General features: G+C 36.3%; 1 protein-coding gene across 1 annotated transcript; it reads right to left on the reverse strand.

The window, feature by feature from the left end:
• Positions 1–717: 717 nt before the first annotated feature.
• Positions 718–21,838, reverse strand: WBP4 (WW domain binding protein 4). Its single transcript, XM_085309479.1, has 10 exons — positions 21,728–21,838; positions 15,292–15,364; positions 13,743–13,805; positions 13,525–13,648; positions 12,487–12,708; positions 11,201–11,256; positions 8,213–8,279; positions 6,096–6,262; positions 4,905–5,116; positions 718–3,154 (listed from the first exon to the last, which is right to left on the reverse strand). Coding segments are annotated over exons 1-10 (1,194 nt in total). The 5' UTR covers positions 21,730–21,838; the 3' UTR covers positions 718–2,946.
• Positions 21,839–21,882: the final 44 nt, after the last annotated feature.

The following is a 21,882-nucleotide window of genomic DNA, read 5'->3' on the forward strand; positions in this document are numbered from 1 at the left end:
TAAGAAAATAGTGTGACAGCATGATGCAAAATTAAGCAGTGGCTTTTTAAGTATCAAATTTCTTTCAGCTGGCCCTTACTGTATTTTATAACTGACAACCAACAATAAACTGATCCCTCTCCAAACTGTTTTTCAGAGTTAATGGGGAGTAAAGTGCTGTATTTCTTGCAAAATCCATGCTTTAGAAGTCACATCAACAAAAATAAGCATGTGGTATTTAACTCAACTTTACTAGAGGTTAATAAATAAAACGCTTGTTCTTTTTTTCCTAATATAAAGGAACTAATTGTTTTGATTTACCCCTTAAACAYAGTACTTTACAAATGCCTTTGGTTCATACTGCAACTAACAGCAGCTCCTCAAAGAAACCAGTTTTAAAGCAAACTTTTGTTTATTTTCAGATGTTTTTAAACATCTGGTTAAGCAATATAGTAACAGGTATCTTAAATAACTGTCTATAACCACTTCAATGTGAGAAAACATTTTTAAGGAAAGATGCTTATATTTTGGGACTCTCATTAAAAAAGACAGACTACTTCCTCACAGGATGTTAACCATAAGCAGAGCCTACTATAAAAAAAAAAAAAAAGAAAGAAAGAAAAGAAAAAAAGAGAGCAAATGAAAGATAAAATACTCTGTAAAGATCATAAAGAAATCAATAAACTTGAGGCCTGAAGTAACAGAAATGGAATGAGCACAGCAGTACAAAACACAAGGTCATAAAAAAAAWTTTGTCATTTAAATGAAAGCATGATCAGCTGCAATCTCAGCAGTTGGCAATGGCAAAGGAGCAGAAAGAACTAGTTGTATTGGTAAATAACAGGGCACCCAGAGCAGACAGCATGATGCAGTCACATGAAAGCAAATGTAGTTCAAGGGTGTACCAAGAGTTATTTCCAATACTCCAAGGAAGTATTAGTGACATCATGCATGGCCTTAATCTTTTTCAAATATAGAGCCTAGACAAATTCAGACTGGAATGGATGAAAAGTAAAGTGCTGGCAGGGTAATGAAGATTCATACTTCATTTGATTCATACACACACACACACACACACACACAAAAGAAAAAACACACAAAAAAATCCCAAACAACAAAAAACACCACGATGGAATCAAGAGGAAAAGCTACTTTAGCTCAAGGGCAATACTTGTGTAAATTGGGAATAAATGAGCGTAAACTGACACAAAAACATGTAGGCTAGAAACTAGGAACAGGTTCCCTTATGCTAGAGTCATGAGGTTCAAATAACACTAAGAACAAAAACCCCTAAAACCCTAGAGCTAGATACCAAAGTAAACTTTCAAATTTCTCAGAACAAAATTCAGAAGACTATAACCTTGACAAAGAGGCCCAAGAAACACATAGGACTAAAACCAATACTTAATTCTCCTCTAACTACACATAAAATATCACAGAATTAAAAAAAAAAAAAAAAAAAGAGAGAGAGAGAGACTTGGCTTCTTTCATAATACATGATAAACCAGATTCCCAATTTTGCACTCTTTCCCCAGCTGACCTGACACATTAATAGTCATTTTTTCAATGAAGTTCAAGCTCAGCAGTTACCAAATTTATTTTGCTGTAGCTGGACTCTGAGAAATGTTTTAACTGTACTATTTTTGACTACGACTCTCCTGAACAAGGCACTGTGAATGTTAAAATGAAGACATATTTTCGAATGGATTTATGATTTGAACCTTTATGGCCCACCATTTGTAAATACAGTTGTTGTCTCAGGCAGACAATAAAACTTTGATGATACTAAAGGCAGACTATTCCCACTAGATGACGAAATCAAACCTACTACCCTCAAGAAAACGTTGAAGCATTTACACTGCATATTTTCAACAGCCAAGCACGGCAGTGAAGCCATCTCAGACAGTTCAGCCGCCARCTTTACTTGTTCATCGTTCCTTCTCTCCTATGGTACTGCAAATGATGGAGCTTCAACGTGCTTAGCTCCTTTCAGCTGTTATGAGCAGCCAGCTGATGCTGTCYGCAACTATTCAATACATCCATCTTACCAACAGACAAAAACATCACCTCAAAAGGGATGCTGTATGCTACAGCAGGGCTAGACCTACGGAATACTTTTTCATGGAACTGTCATACAATTTTTTTTTTTTTTTTACAGGGAGGGAGACAAAAAGAAATCAAGACCAAGAAATAAAACTTAATGTGTAAAAAGAAAGAAAAATTCAAGTAGAGACAAAATAACAACACAATATACAATGGGAAGACACCACAGAAAAATCTACTCCAGCAGAGGTGGTTCTGGTGCTGTTATTAAAGTCAAGATTCATCAGGTTGCAGAACTGTAATACATTTATCATGAATGTAGACAAGTAATTCTTTTAGAATGTAATTTGAAATGCATGGCACTGATGTGACCARCTCCTCTAAAAACAGCTTTCAAACTATCTGTTTGAAGAGTCGGAACTCTTACCACCTACTGTTTTGCAAGCAATGAGCCAAAGGTTAGTAAAGCACATTATTTCTACTCATTAGCTTGGAAACTACTCCACATGAACTACCTTGCGGGCTGCTTCTGCTTTCTTGTACGTCATTGATCCAGTTCTTGTGCGAAAGTAAAAGGTCTGTACCATTTTTCCCAAAATACGGATTACTATATTCTCACATACTTAGAAAAGGAGTAAAAAACCTTGCACAACGTATTTAAAACAGCTTACACTGAGCAAATTGAACTTAAATGGTACKGTTAAAATAATAAATGTATTTACAATACTGCATAAGTAATATAACACAAACTTCCATTCCAAAAGCAATCACATCAAAATAAATTTAAAAAAATATTACAACTCACGTTTTAATAGCTATAAATCCTTAATTTCTAACCAACGTTTTCTTTATAAAAGCCTGTTTAAAATATTAAATTTTTGATTCTCTCTAGCTTAAACAGAATCTAAAATGATTTGTTAAATATTACTGATCACTTAGTCTTTGTCTTAAGTTTCTAGATTTTCCATTTTCAAATTTTCTCTTTTTAAATGTTGGTTCCCCTTCYGACAGGTCTCCAAGAGAGGTGACTSTCTTCTCTTTAAATATCACTTTTGCATCTTCCGGAACTTCTAGCACTGGAGGTGGTAGACTGTCACTCTCTGCACTAGGAAGCTCCAGGTCCACTTTTTCACTGTGAGAAGAGAGTAAAAAAGAAAACGAAAGAACAAAAATAAAGTTAATCTACATACAGAAAACCAACTCTGCCAGTTGTACCAGTAACATTCATATTTAGTTGTCAAAGTAGCTTTGAAAAACTCCTATGAAAATACATGAGCAGGTTACAAAGTTTTCTAGCCCAGATCACCAGTACAACCAGGACCAAGACAAAAACACGTGCTTTATCTGTTCTGTGTGAACTGGCACACAAAGTAAAAAAATTGAGACCTCAGTTCTGTACCATGCTTATAACATGGTCCAACTACTGATCATGTAAACAGTCCTATAAAAACCAACAGGGCTGCATGTTTGTAAATTTAAGAATGTTGAAAGACTGACATCAGTGAGCAATTAACAATAGTTCAATGCTAAAATGCTCTTGAGTAGTTTTCCTCAAATGTCCATTGCAGGTCTATTATTCARCACTTCAGTTAGTTTTCTACATGACAGAATAGAAAACAGGCTTACCAAATTGGCAAGTGACCTAAGTTGGGGGAAAGAGTTTTGGAGGACAGGCTCATAGCTAACACTGATCTTGACAAAGGCATGATCTAAAAATTGCCAATCAGTTTAAGGAGATCATCAGCAAAACACTGTGATCTAAATGAGTAACCTGTGGCACAAACATAAAATGAAGAACAACTGAACAGTAAGCAGAAAATGATCTAGGAGATCACAAGCCCATCATAAATCACACTAACATTAAACTATTGCAAAGCAACACACTTATAMGGATATGTTGTATTGCTGGCCAATTTGTAAAAGAAATCCTTCTTGTGTTGGTCTGATGTCAGATGGTGTATTGCACCCAATTTCAGCTACTGTGGCTCAATATTTTAATTTTCTTTCTACTTAACTTCATTTTGAATACACAAATTAGGGAGCAAGATAAACAGGAGTTCAACCAGAAGACTTCTATTGCAAGGCTGAGTGGAAGTTAGACAAAAAAAAAATGCTGTGACAAAGGGCTAAGCCCTTCAGGTGAAGGGTTAGAATTAGTAAAGAACCATGAATTGAGAAATAACTCGGTGCTTGTGAAACTAGCTTAGCCCTACATACTAGGCTTAGCTAGAACTTGCTTGGAGTCTAATAAAGCACGCTTGTTATGTCAGCAGCTAGTGATCCTACTGGGAAGGAATTCAAATAAATGCTAATATAGCATGATCAAGATGCTGCTGTTCCTAGAAAACTGGCCCCAGCATGGGATAGTTAAGATAGATCTTGAACTCTACATAGAGTTCGCCCAATTAACCATTCATCAGAAAGAAACAGAACTTAAGACTAGAAGATAGAGACCCCGAGAAAGCTACCTATGCTGCTTCCCAGCTCGAAAGCAGCTGAAGCACAAGCTCTTTTAGAGCTTCTGAGGCAGCCAAACCACACTTTTGAAGGAGATGATGCTAAGGAACATAAACTTAGAGGAACTATATTTACATAGTTAAATGTCAGCCTCTCAAAAAAATGATGGATGGCAGCAACCCACTAATGCACCGAAGTTTATTTTGAACTTATGGTGTACTTTAAACTACAAACAAAACAGCATCACCATCCTCCATGGAAATTTATTCCTTAAAATAATCACCTAGACAAAAATTGTATTTGGACTACATTCCCAATAATTGCTAAGCTTGCTCTGCCAAGTCAGAAACAAAAGCTTCAGCTCTTGAAAACAAGCACTCTGGAAATAGAAGTTATGAGAATGCCTATGGTAAACAGATACCTACCAGGTGTCTTCTTCCTCTTTAACTGCTTCCCAGATTCCATAAGGGTTAGTCTTCTTGGATACGTCACTGGAGATTTCTTGGGAAACTGAGGTAGCCTCCTCTTTACCAACAGCTTCTTCCTGTTTAACTTCCCGCCATTGACCATAAGGGCCTAACTTTTTAGCTTTGTGAGATTTCTTTTCCTCTGTTTCTTCACCATTATCTCCTTTCCTCTAAAGAGGAAAAAACCCACCTTAAGCAAAAATGCCTAAATAAAAACACAACGTAGCTTTATTTTACATCTTTTATTTATAATTATCTACTATTTATACTTTTCAACTAAGAATATCTTGAAACAATAAATCTCATATTGTAGTAAAATCTTTACATTTTCTCCTTGCACTTTCATCCCATACACAGCTGAAAAAAGTCTTCAATATTAGAAAAAAWTAAAGTTGGGAAGTCCCATCTATCATGGCTGATGAGAGCAAGAAGCAGCCAATACAAACTTGAAAATAAACCTTAATAGGCTTAAAAAAAAGAAAGATGAAACGTATCATATACAGCTTCCTGTATGCACACATACACACGCCCTTTACAGCTAGCAAGTACCTGTTAGTACTTTAGAATGATGCACAGTGAAACAAAAATACATATTTTATAAGCTACATCTGTCTATTAATACATTTTAAATTTAAACTGTCTCTGGACTGTCCTTGTTCTGSACTACCAGTTCAAAAAAGAAATTGGTCCAACAAGAGCCATAATGACAGCCTTTATCTTARCTTTTAGTTTTGAAGACAAAAATATTTGATACAGGTTTTCTGCTGCCATTGTTTTTTAAATTAAGGACTCTGCCTAGAGTCCTTGAATGTGACTCGGGCAGTCACATTTACCAGTGAAGGTTAGAAGTCATAACCTCACACTGAAACTCAAGCCATTTTGTGGATTATTTCAGAGTTGACAGTGCCCTTTGTCAGAGAACATCACACTTTTGGCAGGCTGAAAAACCATACTGTGTATCCTGGAACAGCGCTATCAATGTGCCAAATAACTGAATAAAGATTAATTTTACAATTCAAACAAGTGCAAACTTTTATTTCAGTTGTAATGTTTACAATGAATATAGCATATTGTAAAGGTAAAAGACAAAGTCATCTTAGGCTAGGAAATGAATACTGTACATAAAATAGACCTGAAGGTAGAACCTACCTTGAAATTTATTTTTGGATTTTGTTCTTCACTTTCACTATCTTCCTTTTCAGAGTCTGATTCAGACGTTTTGGAATCTGTTTCTGTAAGCTCTTTAGAATGCTTGTCACGTTGACTCTTCTCATTTGAAGATGAAACAAAACCATCAGGTTTCTCCCAAGTGGATACTGTCCAAGATATTTGGATTACCATATTGTTTATGTTTCAATCTACTATTGCTTTGATGGCATTAACTTCTAGTATTGGTGCTGCCTTATGCAAAATACAGCAAATAATTTAGCTCAAGGCTTTTGCCTTTGTTCAGTATGCRCTCTCTCTCTCTCCTTTTTCTTTTTTCTTAATAAACTTAATCAGAAAGGTAATACTTCACTTCCCAGCAGAAACATTCTCATGGCAGCTGACTTCACTTTTGAAAAAGCCTGTTGTAACCAGTGCTTAAGAAAAAGGTAATAAATAGCAAAGTAGAAGACGGTGTTTGCATCTCATCCTAAAATAGGACAGATGATTTGCCCTCTGAAGGTGCCTGATGATTTGATTTGTCTATTGATTACAAAGAAAGGTTAAGATAAGAACCCTAACTCTGAGCCTCTTAACTCTAGGACAGATTAATCCCTTCCCTGTGCTACTTGGCTCAGTAATATGAGGATTCTAATTAAGGAGTAGTCAAGTAAATAAGGAAATATAAACACAAATCTGAAAAGATCTGAAAATATCTACAGGACATGACCTCATTTTCAATTAGAAGTAGTATTCTAGAAAATACATTGAAAGGAAATATGTAAATTTTAAAGCTGACTCAATGGTCTTAAAACTGTTGTTAGTAACAAGAAGGTAAAAGTATACTGAAGGTAAAAGTATACTGACTTATAATAAATTACTTTCTATAAGCTTTCAATGTAATAGAACAACCATCATTCCCATTATTTTATATATTTTCAAAGATATTCACAGCTGAAAAAACTTAACAGGTATGCTTCTAAACATATCTTGGAGAAGTAAAGGCACAAGGTACTGACAGTCAGTGGTTTTGAACTAACAAAACAGTCTGTGAAGGGTACTTGTGTCATCTAGCTTTAGGCCATTAACCGAGAAGGCTCATTTTCCAAGGCGTCCCATACAGTCGATGGAGTAAGCCTTCCAAGTATGACTTGGAGCAGGAATTCAGCCTAGAGATACCAGTCTCCTAAACTACGTGCCTRAGATCGGACACTATAAATATTCTCCTTGATTAAAAATTTCTCTTTTCTTCAGAGAATTGGATTCGKGTAATGGAGCTAATAAGCATTTTTCAAGCATTTCCAAAACATCTATGACTATATAAAAATAAAGGATCACTATCGCAATTTTAAAATCTCCTACACCCAAATATTACCAAATATGTTGATCTCAAAGACATTCTTCATGCCATGTGTCCATGAAGAACATTAAAAAGCAATAAAATCAAAGGCATAGAACATGTCTGAATTTAGAAGGTAGCTTTAAAAATATCCAACATCTCATTTCCCTTTCAAAAGAACAAATCACAAATGGTTTGGTTAGGGAATTGCCATGTTGAAAAACGGACTATTTTTTCTTCTATTTTGGCATTAGGAATGTCAATTCACACCCAGCAGCAGAAAGAAAATCCATGACCGGCATAAAACTACTGGCTTTTCAGAAAGGCATCACCAATCTTGCATGAATAGCCCAGATTTAGAAAACAGATGCCTGTTTTGGGGGAGTTGCCAAAAAGTTTTCCCTGTAGAAAAAAAAAGAATAGAGGGAAAAGAAATAGAGGGTCTTACTCCTGGTCTCCTTTATCAACACTATTTTAGCAAAAGGATAAAACTATGGAGATTCTTATTCAACCTTCTACAGCTTTCAAAATAAAATCCTGTTCCTTTCTGATTTCCAAATTAAAACATCAATACATTTGTATAAATGAAGAATCCATATTTTACAGTTGAGTGTGTAAAAAAATCTGAAGCCCAAGTGTATACATACTGAAAACACAGCCAAAAGCCTGCATGACTTAAGCAAGAAGTATATTTTAACTAATGTAATGACTTAAAAAAAAAATCCCCAAACTTTGAAAGGGTATTAAAATGCAATTCACTTGCAAAACAAACTCTCCCTACCTCCTGTTTGTGTGTTATAGTAGTAGGTATGACCATCTTCAGTGACACCTTCTACCCACTCTGCTGCCTGAGAAAAACATAGAGATGTTAACTTAAAAAATAGTTTTAAGGATCAATCAAAGCACCACTTGCAGAATATAACAATCCTCATCCTTTGAGTATTTCTCATTCAGGAAAATTTTACTGTTTTACAGCTTGATTGAAACTTGGACTCCTAAAGCTGTTAGAAAACGTTCCTCTGATTCAAATGGAATTGAATACAGACTACCTAACTTTCAGTACCACAAACACAACATACACACTTTTTTCTTTTTCTTTTCTTTTTTTTTTCCCCAAACAGTGGATAATTAGAACCATCCAGCGTAGTTCAGGTTGCCATATGGTTTAAATTATGATATAGTCCATTATTTTACAAGTTTTTGGTTTTCCAAAATATTAACATCTTAAATTGGAATTTCCTTTTTTGTTCCTTGTCCTAAGTAGRGACTGAGGAAAAAAATTCTCCAGAAGACAGTTTTGTGAGAGCTACAGAAAACTAGTATCAATAAATACTAGAAGCAAACAAAAAATATCTTCTAAAATTTAACGTAAAACAAGACTTCACCAAAAATGCTCAAGAATGAAACTTTGGAGGAATGTATACCAATGAATTTGCTTGATTTGGAAAAATACTGATTCTAACAAAGCACTCATTTTTCCTGCTTATTTAATACATACATGTGATATTGGGCAGAAATTGCTGGTACGTCTTTGTGGATGTGTAATTAAAACAAAAATATTTTCCAAAAATCATCCGCAGTTAAATAATCGTTAGTGGTTTACAAAACTTTAGATCTTCCTCAAGGATCTGATTCYACTAACATACATAATTCTTTACTGCTCCTCAAGTACTGATACTGCCCATTCCCCTATATAGGGTAGAACTTTGCTGCAACAGAAGTATCAGCTTCACCATATGTCATTTCTCCTTTAATAAATGCATCTGTGTGTGTATACACACACACACACACTTTTGCATACATACACCTATGCATTTACTTAATGCTCTAGTAAAACTGTGTTGTCTTTTTAAAATACAAAAAATCATAAGTTTTCATATATGCTCCATAGAAAGTTATTATATAAATAGAGAAATTATACCAGTCAGTTCAGAGAATGGAAAAGCAATAAAGCCTTCAGTGRGCTACTTTCCTCAAGGTTTTATTCTCAAAAGTTTGAATGTGCTAGTTTCAACAAGAGAGGTAAAAGGAAAATTTATCTCATTTAAATGGAAAGAGGACACTGGACTAYGCTTATGTTCGTTTAGTATTTTTGTTAAAGTTAGATTCTGAACATTTCAGATCTGATTTTAGAGGTATTCAGCAGGTATTTGACATTAGACATGCCAAGAATCCCACTATATAAATGCTAACAGGCATGAAGTCAATCTAACTGAAGTTATATGTGRTCTTCAACATACTTTTTCATTACTGTGTTCTATTTACCTTTTGTGAAGTCTGAGGAGCAAGCTGATGTGCTATAAAACAAGGGACAGCAAATCTCACTTGAACTACATATTGCAAGCATGCCCTTTAATGTCGGTCAAGGATAATGACGGTCCTTATTAGAGAGCTGGATATTTCCAATACCTTTAGTCAGGCTAAATGAGGGACCAATCAAATGCCCCTTTCCAGCAATAGCTGAAATAACTAACACCACCACAAAGTCAAAGATCAGGGCGAGGGAGGAATGGCAGAACGTGACCATGTGGCACAAGGGAGATATCTGAGCCAGAAGGTGTCTGTTTATGATACTGCTGAGATGACCTAACGTCAAAATGCTGCCAAGAAGGGAGCTCCTTCCCTCCTCCATTTCTCACCCTGCGCTGGCGTTCCTCTGACTCCCCAGTAAGCTAATTCAAGAAACCAAGCCTATAAAGCACTACCCTAAACTCAGATGTCCTCACACCCTGTGAACTAGTTCACAATCCAGTCAAATATGYACCAAGGCCCACAGCTCACAGGACCACTTTCTTTACTGGAAGACAGCAATGACGCTGCCTAAATATAYTGCAAAGCTGCTCCTAGACTGAAGAGATAAATCTGAAGTATTGCTTAAAAAGCTGTGTAAAACCACAAGAGAAAGGAATCAGAAAGCTAGAGTGGCAAGTGATTGGGTAGCKCTGATATAAACTGTGCAGTCTCTTGGGAATGAACACTGGCTGGAAAAAAGCCTGCATTTTTGAGATGAACACTGCCTTAAAAAGAACCATAATAAAGACAGTGGACTCTACGTACATTTTGTAAATTTGTCTAAAAATACACATAATCATAACCAGTTTCTTCTATGACTGTAAACAATCTAATATTAAGCAAAGGCTACTTTCTCAGGCTAAGGAAAAACAATATAGAGTTACAAAATGTCAGGCATTCTGAAAAAGCCAGACTCTTTTGACCCCTAACAGCAAATCTAACATTAGCGGACAACACTAACAAGGAGAGGTTGACGTGATAATGCCAGCATGACAATGAAACCTGCATAAAAAAGCCCAGCAGAAACTCTGCTCTGAGAAAGCAAAGGCTGAGAGATTATAGAGTTACATGGTGAAAGGGGAGAGGGAAAGATAAAGGAGGATCAAGTATTTCAAATGTGTTTTTTTTTTTTTTAACTACATTGCATTCACAAGAGGCTGAATAGAATTCATTCAAAGTTTCCCACAAGCTTTCAATTTTATGAGATGAATCAAAAAAAAGCATATTCTGCAAAAACACAACCATCACTACTCTCTTCCTTTGATAAACTAAGTGGTCAAAACAAAGGTTTATGTAGTAAAATTTCAGTTTTAATCAACTATATAGTAAACAATATATTCAAGTTATATATTTTTTTAAGTTTACTAAGAGCAAATGATCTATATTCTGTGGTCAGAAAAGACAGACATGCAAATTGTTTAGCTTATTTCTGATAAATGGTTACAAGAACAAAGAAAAAATAAGAGCATTTGATTACCGTCTTAGAGTTCTGACAGCTGTCTTGGAATCCTCTAGGTTTCTCCCACTGTGATTCTTAAAAAAAAAAAAAAAAAAAGAAAAAGAAAAGAAAAAGAAAGAAAGAAAAGAAAAGAAAAAAAAAAGGTGCTTCTTCATGCTTTATTTCCAGCAACAATTTCTCTGTGTACCAGATATGTGATAAGTAACATGCAGGTAAGGTATTGGCTTATATGCTTGATGTATAAGAAATGAGAATAAAAGTTACACATATGCAAGGCATTAAGTATTAATTTTTGAGATTATTCTTTCTGAGACTCTGCTGTGAGTGCTGACATAAACTTGCCCTTGCAACGGTTGATGCACTCCAAGAGTTTCAAAGCAAGACTNAAAAAAAAAAAAAAAAAAAAACATTGTTTACTTCCGTCCATTTTAACGTTGTTTAGAAAAACAGATCTAAAAGTTATGACACAGATGTATGTACACATACAAACAAGTATTATAGTTGCACTTCATCAGAAAATAAATCATCCTTGATCAAACCATGGTATTTTCACTACCATGGGACAGTAAACCAAAGTGTCAACAGTACAGGTAGCTTTACAAGGACTAATCACTTGCCAGTATCTATTAAATTATGGCTGATACAGAGATACATAATTTTGGTACAGGAAAGTTATAATTTTTTTTTTTAATGGTCACTTTGGCCGGAAGAAACTAAACACATGACATTTTTACCTTTTGGAAATTATATTGTTTGAGGAAAGATTAAGGCAAACACTAATGTCAGTCCTTAATTTTATCAGAAATAGTTTGTAATATTTAATAATAATAGAGGATTTCTTTTATGCTTTAAATAGATCATGACACACTGCTCCTCAACAGAAGCAAGGGTAAAGGTGGGAAAAAAAATCAGATAACAACTCATAACCATTAGAGTATTTACTGTCTTTTATGCRGACACAGCTGATGCCCAAGTAATACACCGTTTTGTGTCGTATTCCTGGTAAGAAAGGTTCTTTGGAAAGGACACACCCATCTTTTCTATATTTAACCTTGAGAGGCTAATAATTCCCAGGGACATCTATTACCGAGCTTTCCCACTATTAACTTACTAACAGAAAGCAAAAATAGTCTTATGCTCTGGATACCTATGTCTTGAATGATTACTATCAAATCTCCATCTAATTTTTAACATTTTAATTATCAATTTACAACTGATAGAGCAGAAGAGTAAAGAAATACGAGTAGTCTCTTCTTATTTATGTRCAAGAATTACGTCTGCATTTGCTTCTCACTAGTTTTTACCTCCTGTGGTTGTGTTGTAGTAATATGTGTAGCCTTCAGGAGAAAATCCTTGTACCCACTCCTTCTTTTCAAGTTTTGGTGGCCTTGAGGTATCTTCAGGTATCTTTTTTTTCTTTTCCTTCTTTTCCTTTTTTTCTTTCTTTTCTTTCTTTTCTTTCTTTCCTTTAATTTCCACTGTATTACTCTGTGTTTTACTCTGTGTTGAACTGGGACCTACATCATCTTAAAGAAAATGATACTCCATTTTAAAAAAAAAAGATTAATAATCTGAACTTACATACTAGTCACTCTTGTGTAACAGCAACAACAGGAAATTTTGTTCTTTGGAGTATTTTCAGTCATAGCATCACACATATAGCAGATAAACTGAACAAGATTCTAAAAGAACCTTGCATTTTAACAATACTATAGTTCCATGAGAAAGTCCAAATATCATAGGATGAGTAACACGAAGAAAAAAAACACAAGAACTTGTGAATTCTCAGTAACAAAGAAAAGGAAACTAAAAGAGTTATGGAAAAGATGGCTTCCCCAGGACCTTGAAACTATGAAAATTTCTTTTTCTTCCCCTTTTTTTAATAGGATTTATCGTCACACTGACAGAATAAAGGTACTTGCTGAACTACAAACTGAGTAGGAGATTCAAAGCTCCATTCTTTGATAGCAGTGAGGTCCAAGCTCTCCTATCTGATAAGGACTTTGTCTCCACTGGCAGAAGTGAAACACACAATTAACTAAACGAAGCTGCAGTGCTGCTTGCAAGTGCAAACTACAGACTTTCTCCTATCACATTGTTTAATTATCTACTCTAAATTGGATTGTTCCATGGGCAGAGGACACCATAGCTAAAAACATTCTGTACTGCAATTTCCACCACTGGCAAATTGAAGGCTCCATTATTTTTTTTTAACAAGCAAATTCAGACCTAGAGGCCTAAAAATCTAAATCTATGTTTCTAAAACCTAATGTAAGAAAAAAAAATCCTATTCAATATTCTTTCAATTCCATCTTTAATCCTTTGGCAGTTCTATGAACTACCTGGCTTAACTCCAAGCCTTTTCAAATCCTCTTGATATGCTTTCATTGCAGCTTCCTCCATTGCTGCAAATTCTTTTGACATGTTTTCTTCTTCTTTTGCTTTTTCCAAGCTTTTCTTTTTAATCTATGAAAACAAAAGTGAAAAACAAAAAAGATTAAACAAGTCTGACAAACAGATTAAAAAATGTGTATTTGTGAAAAAAAGATGTTTGAGTTACCTCACTAATTCTTTTTGTCACATTTTCTTTATGATTCTTTCCCCTTTCATGAAATTCAATGCTCTTCAAAACAAGAAAAAATACATATGATACAATTTAAATTAGTTTGTTTTAGTTAGTAAAATTCAGTTAAACTAAACTTAGTTGTATAAGCCTAAATATAACCTGTTTTGAAAATACTTAGAGCAAACACTGTAGCTATAAAATATTTGCTGAGGAACAATAAGAAAGATTCAAAATTGAAATTATGAAAAAACAGTAACACTCTGAAATGGTATTACAAAATTTCATACTCTGTATCTGTAACATTTAAGTTTTTTATAACTAGAAACAAGCAGCAGGGAGCTTGGGTTCCCTCTCCATGCTATTCTTCTAAGTATCATCTCTTGATTTTTTTTTAAACTCACTGTTTGTTTTCCTGCAAGCTTTCAAAAAATGAGATTTATTTAACATTCCAAATATTCCTGTGGTTCTTAATTAGATTATGCTATGCTCCACAAAGATCCTATGAATTTAAGCCAATCTGCAGGTCCACAAAWTCTGAGACAGAGGGCAGAAAAAGGAAAATGGGAGAGTTAGGTAACTATGGACAACAGGATGGTCGGTAAGCTAAAACTGTCAGAAAGCCTCAAACTTGTAGAAACTGGGAGTTCAGAAGCTTTACAAGTACAACAGTTGAGGTCCTAATATGGTTCACACAGCAAAACATCTGAACTAATCTAGGTATTCAAAAGCTAGATGTCTAAACCTGACCTAGTGACCCTAAAATTTCTTTCCAGGGATAAAGACTTCCAGAGGATGATTCATCTCACTCAAAGACAGGCTTACGGGTTACCTAAATCCCTCACTTAATGAATATTTCTCTTCTCTGACTACAGAAAGAGACCTAAAGTGATTAACTTATACTGGTGCTTCTGAACTGTCAATATCTAACTGTAAGCAAGATGAAGCTCAGCTCTAGAAGTACTCTTGGCATCAAGTTAGGAGTGCAAAACCGCCCTCTGAGTTAGAAACCACTGGCTCTAGTAATTTGCAAAAGTTGTCTGCAAATCAGATGCACCTTTCCAGAACTGAGGAACAAGGTAACAACCCCCCAACACATTTCTGCGGGCTATGTGAAATGAGAAAAAACTCCTTTAAACACTTGCAGCACTAGCTATACCAGGCCTACCCATAAACACATGCCAGGTCTTGCTTTCTGTTTGCATACTAAGGCTAGGAATAGGTCATGCAGATCTGTTAAGGTTTATAGACAGRTAACATTTCAAGAAAGATCAAATGTTAAGTTACAGAACCTGAAGGAAAAGCAGGATTAGATACTTCAGCTCTTATCTTCTACTGCCAAAGAGAACAGCATAGACCATCTTGTGTGCAGATACCCGTTTATCACTTAATATGCTTTAAATATTACAGKTAAGTATTACAGAGACATTTTAAAACAGTATTATTTCATGCATCAAGAGACTGGTATCAAAAGTTATTTTAAAAGCTTGCAATTCAAATTCCTGGTATCAAAGAATAATTAAAATAATATGATAAATCATCCTACAGGTCTGTTGTCTGCTATCCAGCACTTGCAGTAATCACAGAATTTTTTTGGCTGAGATTTCCAGTAATCGGCCCTGAAAAAGAAAAAAGAAATTGTAATCTGAGAAAGTACTAAACGTAAAGGTTTTTACATATGTAGCCCCAGCAACTAAATCTAGTCTTATTCGGGTGATCCTTTGGTAAGGGTTTCTTACAAACTACGGGGAGTGAGCAAGCGTAGCCCTATTGACTAATGTTCCACACAGCATGGCTCAGTGTTAGCACTGTGTCCAACTGACTCCTGAAGACTACAAAATTTTCTATAATGGAAATGCTGCTAAAAGAGCCAAAAATAGAAGGTAACACTAGCCAAAGATTAACAAGCTCTTTAGTAAAGACAGAATTGTTAAGAGATTTGCAACTTGTTATTTTTTTTTATAACAATGCATACAACAAATACTTTTAACTGTAAAATTTTTGATTTAATGTCCAAGACCATTTTGGATTCAGTACAGTGAGCTTAGCAACAGAAAGGTATAGTTTTGGACAATGTGAGCTAATGGAAGGGCTCCTGGAACAGATTCTGACCTGTTGGGTCATAGACAATAAAGCAAATGATTTAGATGTTTCAGAATAAAAAACAGGGTACTTTTGAACCATGCAATTTAGATAAGAAGTTGCATATGTGTGAGGGAACATAAGAGAACTCTGCAGAGCTCAGAAGTTAATACACAAAAGTTCTTAATAAAAAAAAAGTCCAACCCCTCCAACAACTGGATAAAGATTGTTTCTTCATCAACAACCCTTTTCAACGCCAGATGAGGCTCTTACATGAACAGAAATAAATTCCATTTCTTTCTGGCTTACAGAAATGGATGCAAYGCTTTGGTTCAACAGAAAACATTCCAGTAACACAATTTGATGTTTTTAAATTAGAAGAATGAGGGGCAAAAAAGAAATAAAAACAACTCAAGATAACACTTGAAATAGTAGAAACATTTAAAAAAGCCAAAAAATTAATCTTTGTTGTACATTGATCTTCAGATGGGAAAAGTACAAGGAAAATACTTTCTGACAATTTTATTCAATAAAAATGAAGTCTTCTCCACGAACAAAAAAAAATGCACCCCTAAACATTATGATATGTGTAAGCAGGTCTTTCATATCAGTCAGGTTCATCTCTGTTACAGTACTTAACATTGAAGCACGGATATTAAAACAAGCTCTCCCATCAAGCTTAATGTAAAGTACAATTTCTAAGAAGCAATCACAATTCAAAATTGTAAATCTGAACGATACACTGCAAAAAATGCATTAACTTGCAGGCAATACTGTGTTGGCAACATGCAGCTTTTAGGGCAATTTTCTGGTAAGCTAAAAAGCAGCAGCTGGGCTTTCCTCTAATTCAAACAGAATTCTAATTCACCAACTCATCCCTAAATGGTGTACTTTAAAACTGGGTGATTACTTTGTCACACATTTAATTAAAAGGCTTTTGAGATTTATATTCCAAAATGCACTCAGGCCAAAGCCCTGGCTTGAAACTAACACTCTGGCTTGAAAACCAAGTGGGTGGGAGGGAGATTATCACAGAGCTCAGAAATATCTCTAGGCCCTTTCTCCTATTTGAGCTATAGCTCCTAAATTGTCTCTAAATCCTTTTACATCATCTAAGACAAATTTTCAGCTAAAACTTGAGTTAACTTTCCTAAGGCAGAGAACTAGTTCTGACAGAAAGCATACAAATCACAAAATAACCTCATACATGTTTTAGAGGTGCAAGAATATTTGTGCATTTCCAAGTATAACCCAATAGGACTCCTCCTCATGAAAAGAATCAAGCATCAATGCTAAAATTAGGACTGTATGGTTGCTTTTACCAAAAGTCAAGACATGAGAGTCAAGCTCTACGTGTTAGAGAAATCATGCTGGTGAGTCCAGGGCTTAAGTACGAAATATTTGCCTTTAAGTTAAAAACCTTTTATCRTCATCTGCTGTTATCTTTGATAGATGTGGGAACCAACTCTATAATGTTAAATATAAAATAAATGTAAAAAATGCTCAGTGCTATAGACCTGGTATTATCCCGGGATCCTTAAATTTTACATTTCATGATTAATGAGAGTTAATTGCATAAATTACGGTCCCAATTCAGAGACTTACGAGCATGCAGAGTACTCTACATTGAGTAGTTCTCTCAGAGATTTTACAATTCACTTCATACCACTCAAAGAAAGAACAAATTCATCTGAAATAGTCATTGAATAGCATCTGCCATTATAACGATAATAGAGCCTGCAAAACACCAGTAGAGCTGCAATGGGAGTAAACCAAAGAGWGGCATTTTGGAAAGGGAGCAGCAATTGAAGCAAAATCCCACCTCAGTAGGATTCCACAAGATTTCACACGCCCTGGCTACAAGCCTGAAAGTTAAGTCAGCTTTATGACAGCGTGATTTTTTTTTCATTAATCTACCAAACACAGACTCATGAACAGATGCAAAGTGGTGCAAAGCTCTCTTAAATTTGTAYAACTGCATACAATAATGGGATCATATCATTAAAATATCGTATTTTTTTTTAAAATAAGTAATTATAGTCAAATAGTAGAGTTTTTAAGACTAATCTTCTGCTCAAACTTACATCAGTAAAGTTAAGGCTAATGCTTCACTTAAGCTTTATGTTACAAGTGGTCCAGCCCACTGAGAACCAGAAAGCTGACATCACCATTACAACCATCTTCCTTAATTTCAGTGAAATGAAGTGAAAAAAACAGACCACAGTAAATGTTGAATATGTTGTTTTTACATGTTTGCAGGACCATGGCCTATGCACTGTACACATTTCTTCAGGCAAGGCCACTCAAACAGGAATGAAGGCAGCATACCATCACTACTCTCAAGAAGGATGCAAGTTTTACTGGGAAGCTCTTTCTCCCAGGAAGGTTTCTGACAAAAAGTCAGTTTGGAGCTCACCCTACCAGAGCTAACTGAGTAAGTGAACTTGGCAAGCTGCTACTGGGCCTATAGGGAACAGAGACGTGCGGATACAGATGGGTAGTTTTCGACAAACTGCCATAAACTTTCAGCCAAAGCTGGAAATTTTGTACTGATTTGAAAAAAAAAAAAAAAAACAAAAAAATGAAGAACAGGGATTTTGTTTCAACTTCTAATGGTCAAACCTACAAGGGAAAACTTGTAAGCTCAGTTCAGAGGACTAAAGGAGATGAGGGGCGCAGCAAGAGGGAAGACAGAGTGAACAYAGAACTGGTTTCTTGGAGCTTTGATGAAACGAGTAACTGCAGCAAACAGCTGTACAGTGCAAACAGCTTCAATGCTAAAAAAACGTTTTTATATTTTTGAAGTTCATTTAAGACATTGGGGGAGTGAGAACATATGGAAGAATAAATACCAACTCTGCATTTACAGCACCCTCCACGTTCACTATTTGCAACACACTGAAATTCAGACATTTTTATTTTGCATAATTCTTTTTTTTAACCATTAGAATCACAGAACCTATGTCAAAATGATGAGAATCTGGATTATGCCCTCCTACTGCACGAGAAACAAAGAAGTTCTGTTGACAATATTCAAAACGTAATCTGAATATTTCAGCAGTACTGGAATCCTGCATCCCAGAACTCTTTGCTTTAGATCTGCTTGCCAATGTGCAAGTTTCCTTTCCTAACAACTTACAGTATTATTAATGTTTTAACAGATGGTGTAATCAGCCTTCCTATTTTGGAAGCTTTAAGCAACCCTAATAAAGAACCTACCTTCAGTTGATATAGTTTTGCAAACCTTATTTTGGAACGGGGTTGAAAGTTTTGGTTCCTATCCCATACTGGCCAAAATTTTTGGATAGACAGATAGCTAGATATAAAAGAAATAAAACTGTTTCAGGTGGTTCTGAAGATGAGAAAAAAAGTAATTTGGCCAGACAAACAAAATCTGGAAGTATTTGCTTTGAACAGCTCTATTTTAAAACACCAGACTCAAAATTTGGCAGGGATGCAGAGGACTTTGTATCAGGGATATATCTGTCCAAATTATATGCCTTTAGGAAAAAAAAAGAAAAAATACATCACACACATGCTCAGCAGTCATCTTTTGATTTCATCTACAAAGATTTTCCACACATTTAACATTTTCCAGCTTTCTAAATGTTTGAGCACTGAGCAGCATTTGCATGCATCACTCTTGAATAGAGGTGTGTGAAATAACTTGTAAACAATATACAGATCCAAGTTCTTGACTACACAGTAAAATGAATTCAGATGACCTATTGTGGGATAAATATTCTATAACAGCCACTCTACAGGTCATATTATTCAGGAACGCTAACAAATTTTARTTGGGAATACTGTGTACTTCTAAAGCAAAATAATAATATTGCAGAAAAAAACCCACATATATTTCACCATATAGCCTCCACATGAGGAGACATTCTAGAACAGCTAATTCTAATACAGTTATTGGCAAGCCCTAAGAATGACTAGCTAAAATCAGCAGGGAAGGAAGCCAAAAAAGAAAATGAGGAAAAGGCTCTCTTGTATGGTGAACTAGGACACAGTGTAACGGCCCTAATGACCTACACTCCCTAAGAATTCATATTAACTCTTCATTCCTATTGCACTAAACTTACCCTAAAATCCTTTCTTGATTTATATCCAAGAAATTATATTTATATCCAAAAATAAGGATTCGAAAAAATCCTGAATTCCTGACACACCTATTACATGAGACTGTCCTAGCCAACATAACCTYAGTTTGCTGGTCTTCTAATGTCACCAAATGCATTTGTGTGTTTGGGTCCCTAACATGCAGTAACACTGGACGAGAATTTTATCTTAATGAAACAGTGCAGTTCTGTGAAGGGCTTAGTACTTCTGGCCGTGGATTATGTGTTTTGGCAACCCTTCAATAAATTGTAATTTACAACCAAACAGCTGCTTCTTTTTATTACTGTATTAGCCCCCTCAAACAACATATAATACAAGTCATAATCCTACAAGACAATGTCAGCACACAGTGGAATCTGCATAAGCTTCTTGATCTGACTCTGCTGAAGATTGTTTGCATGGATCTGCTTTGCAAGATCACTTGTTTAAATTTTAGGTTACCTATGTTTTATGTGAAATGAGTATCATGAACATTCGCAACAGCATACAATAATCCACAAGAATATTAGGGGGACAGACTATTGTATGCATAGAACTGCAACAGGACTTATTTAACTTAGTTGTCTAACAAGTTAGATGCTCAGTTGTCTAAGCTCCTTCATGTCAATGGAGGGAGACAATCCAACRGCTCCAAAGGGCCATTCTTCCTGTCCTAAAGTAAGTATCTACAAAGCAAGAAACAAACTGAACTCTGTAGGTGCATGTTTCCTCCTCCTCATACAGCAAGCCTAAAGTGAACAGTCCAAGTCAACCTCTAGAAGTTAGTTACACTCAGAGTCAGACTATCTACTGAGTCAGAGGTATCTACCGAGAGCAGAGGTCTGCTGCTGCAGATCCAGGTGAAGGACATGGGCTATGTCAGTAAGAATATGATAAGGATTAGAAAAGAAAGGCAAAAACAGTAACATAAACTGGGTCAAGAAATTACTGAAGTATAATTTTAGCAATAACTATTAKTAAGAACACACTGCATGTAGTATGAGTCTGCAAGATACAGCTCATACAACCTATCCAACAAATACTTTCTCATAAAAGATCTGTAAAGAAATTTTTGGTAGGTTTTATAATTTTTTAAGCATAGAAGTTAGGAAATCCAAAAATGCAATAGAAATGAGTAAATGATGTTCATCTGACTTTCTMATTTAATGAAAACCAAAGCTTAGATTTCAACCTCACACTCCAAAAAACTATTAAAACAGACTTTATAGTTATTTTAAACATCTAAAATAACAACATAGAGCAGAACTAGAAGACAGTGGTTTTCCTTATTGTGATTTACCCATAACTAGAGGTACCAAAGGAAGCCCTGCTTTAAGGGGGGGGGGGAGGAAGAAGGCTCGCAACTCGTCCGCAATGCTCACCACCCAACCGCTGCAGCGCAAGAAGCAGAAATGAAGTCCTTCACAAGCAGAAAGCAAAACTACCCGGTGTGTTTGAGCGAGATAAGGGTCAGAAAACGCAGGGAAAAACAAACAACCGGGGAGGGGGGAGCAAGAGGCGGACCGAAGCGAGAAGGAAATAACTCTGCAAGGCTGGAGGTGGGAGGGTCGCTAGCAGCAGCTGGAGCACAAGCGGGACTACGGCCGCCCGAGGAGCACCGGAGGCCCGGCCTGGCCCGGCCGACAGCACCCSCGCCCCGCGCGCCCAGGCCCACGTGCTGGGCCACGGCCCTGCCCGCCCATGTCCCCAGGGCTCCCGTGGAGGGAGCTGGCCACCGTGCGCGGAGAGGGGCCGGCCGGCCGGCGCTGCGCGCTCCCCCGCGGCCCGGCACTCACATCGCGGCTGCCCCGGCAGCGCTGCCGCCGCCGCCGCTCCCCTCCGGCCGCCACCAGCCGCTGGGCGGGCCACAACCAGGGCGGGGGCGGTGCAGCGCGCGCGCGGCTACGGGAGCCCGGGGAGCTCAATCCGCGCTCTACCTCCCCCGCCCTTC

Source organism: Rhea americana, unplaced genomic scaffold, assembly GCF_003343005.1.
Source record: "Rhea americana isolate MKP2758 unplaced genomic scaffold, rheAme1 scaffold_3, whole genome shotgun sequence".
In the NCBI taxonomy this organism is placed as follows: domain Eukaryota; kingdom Metazoa; phylum Chordata; class Aves; order Rheiformes; family Rheidae; genus Rhea; species Rhea americana.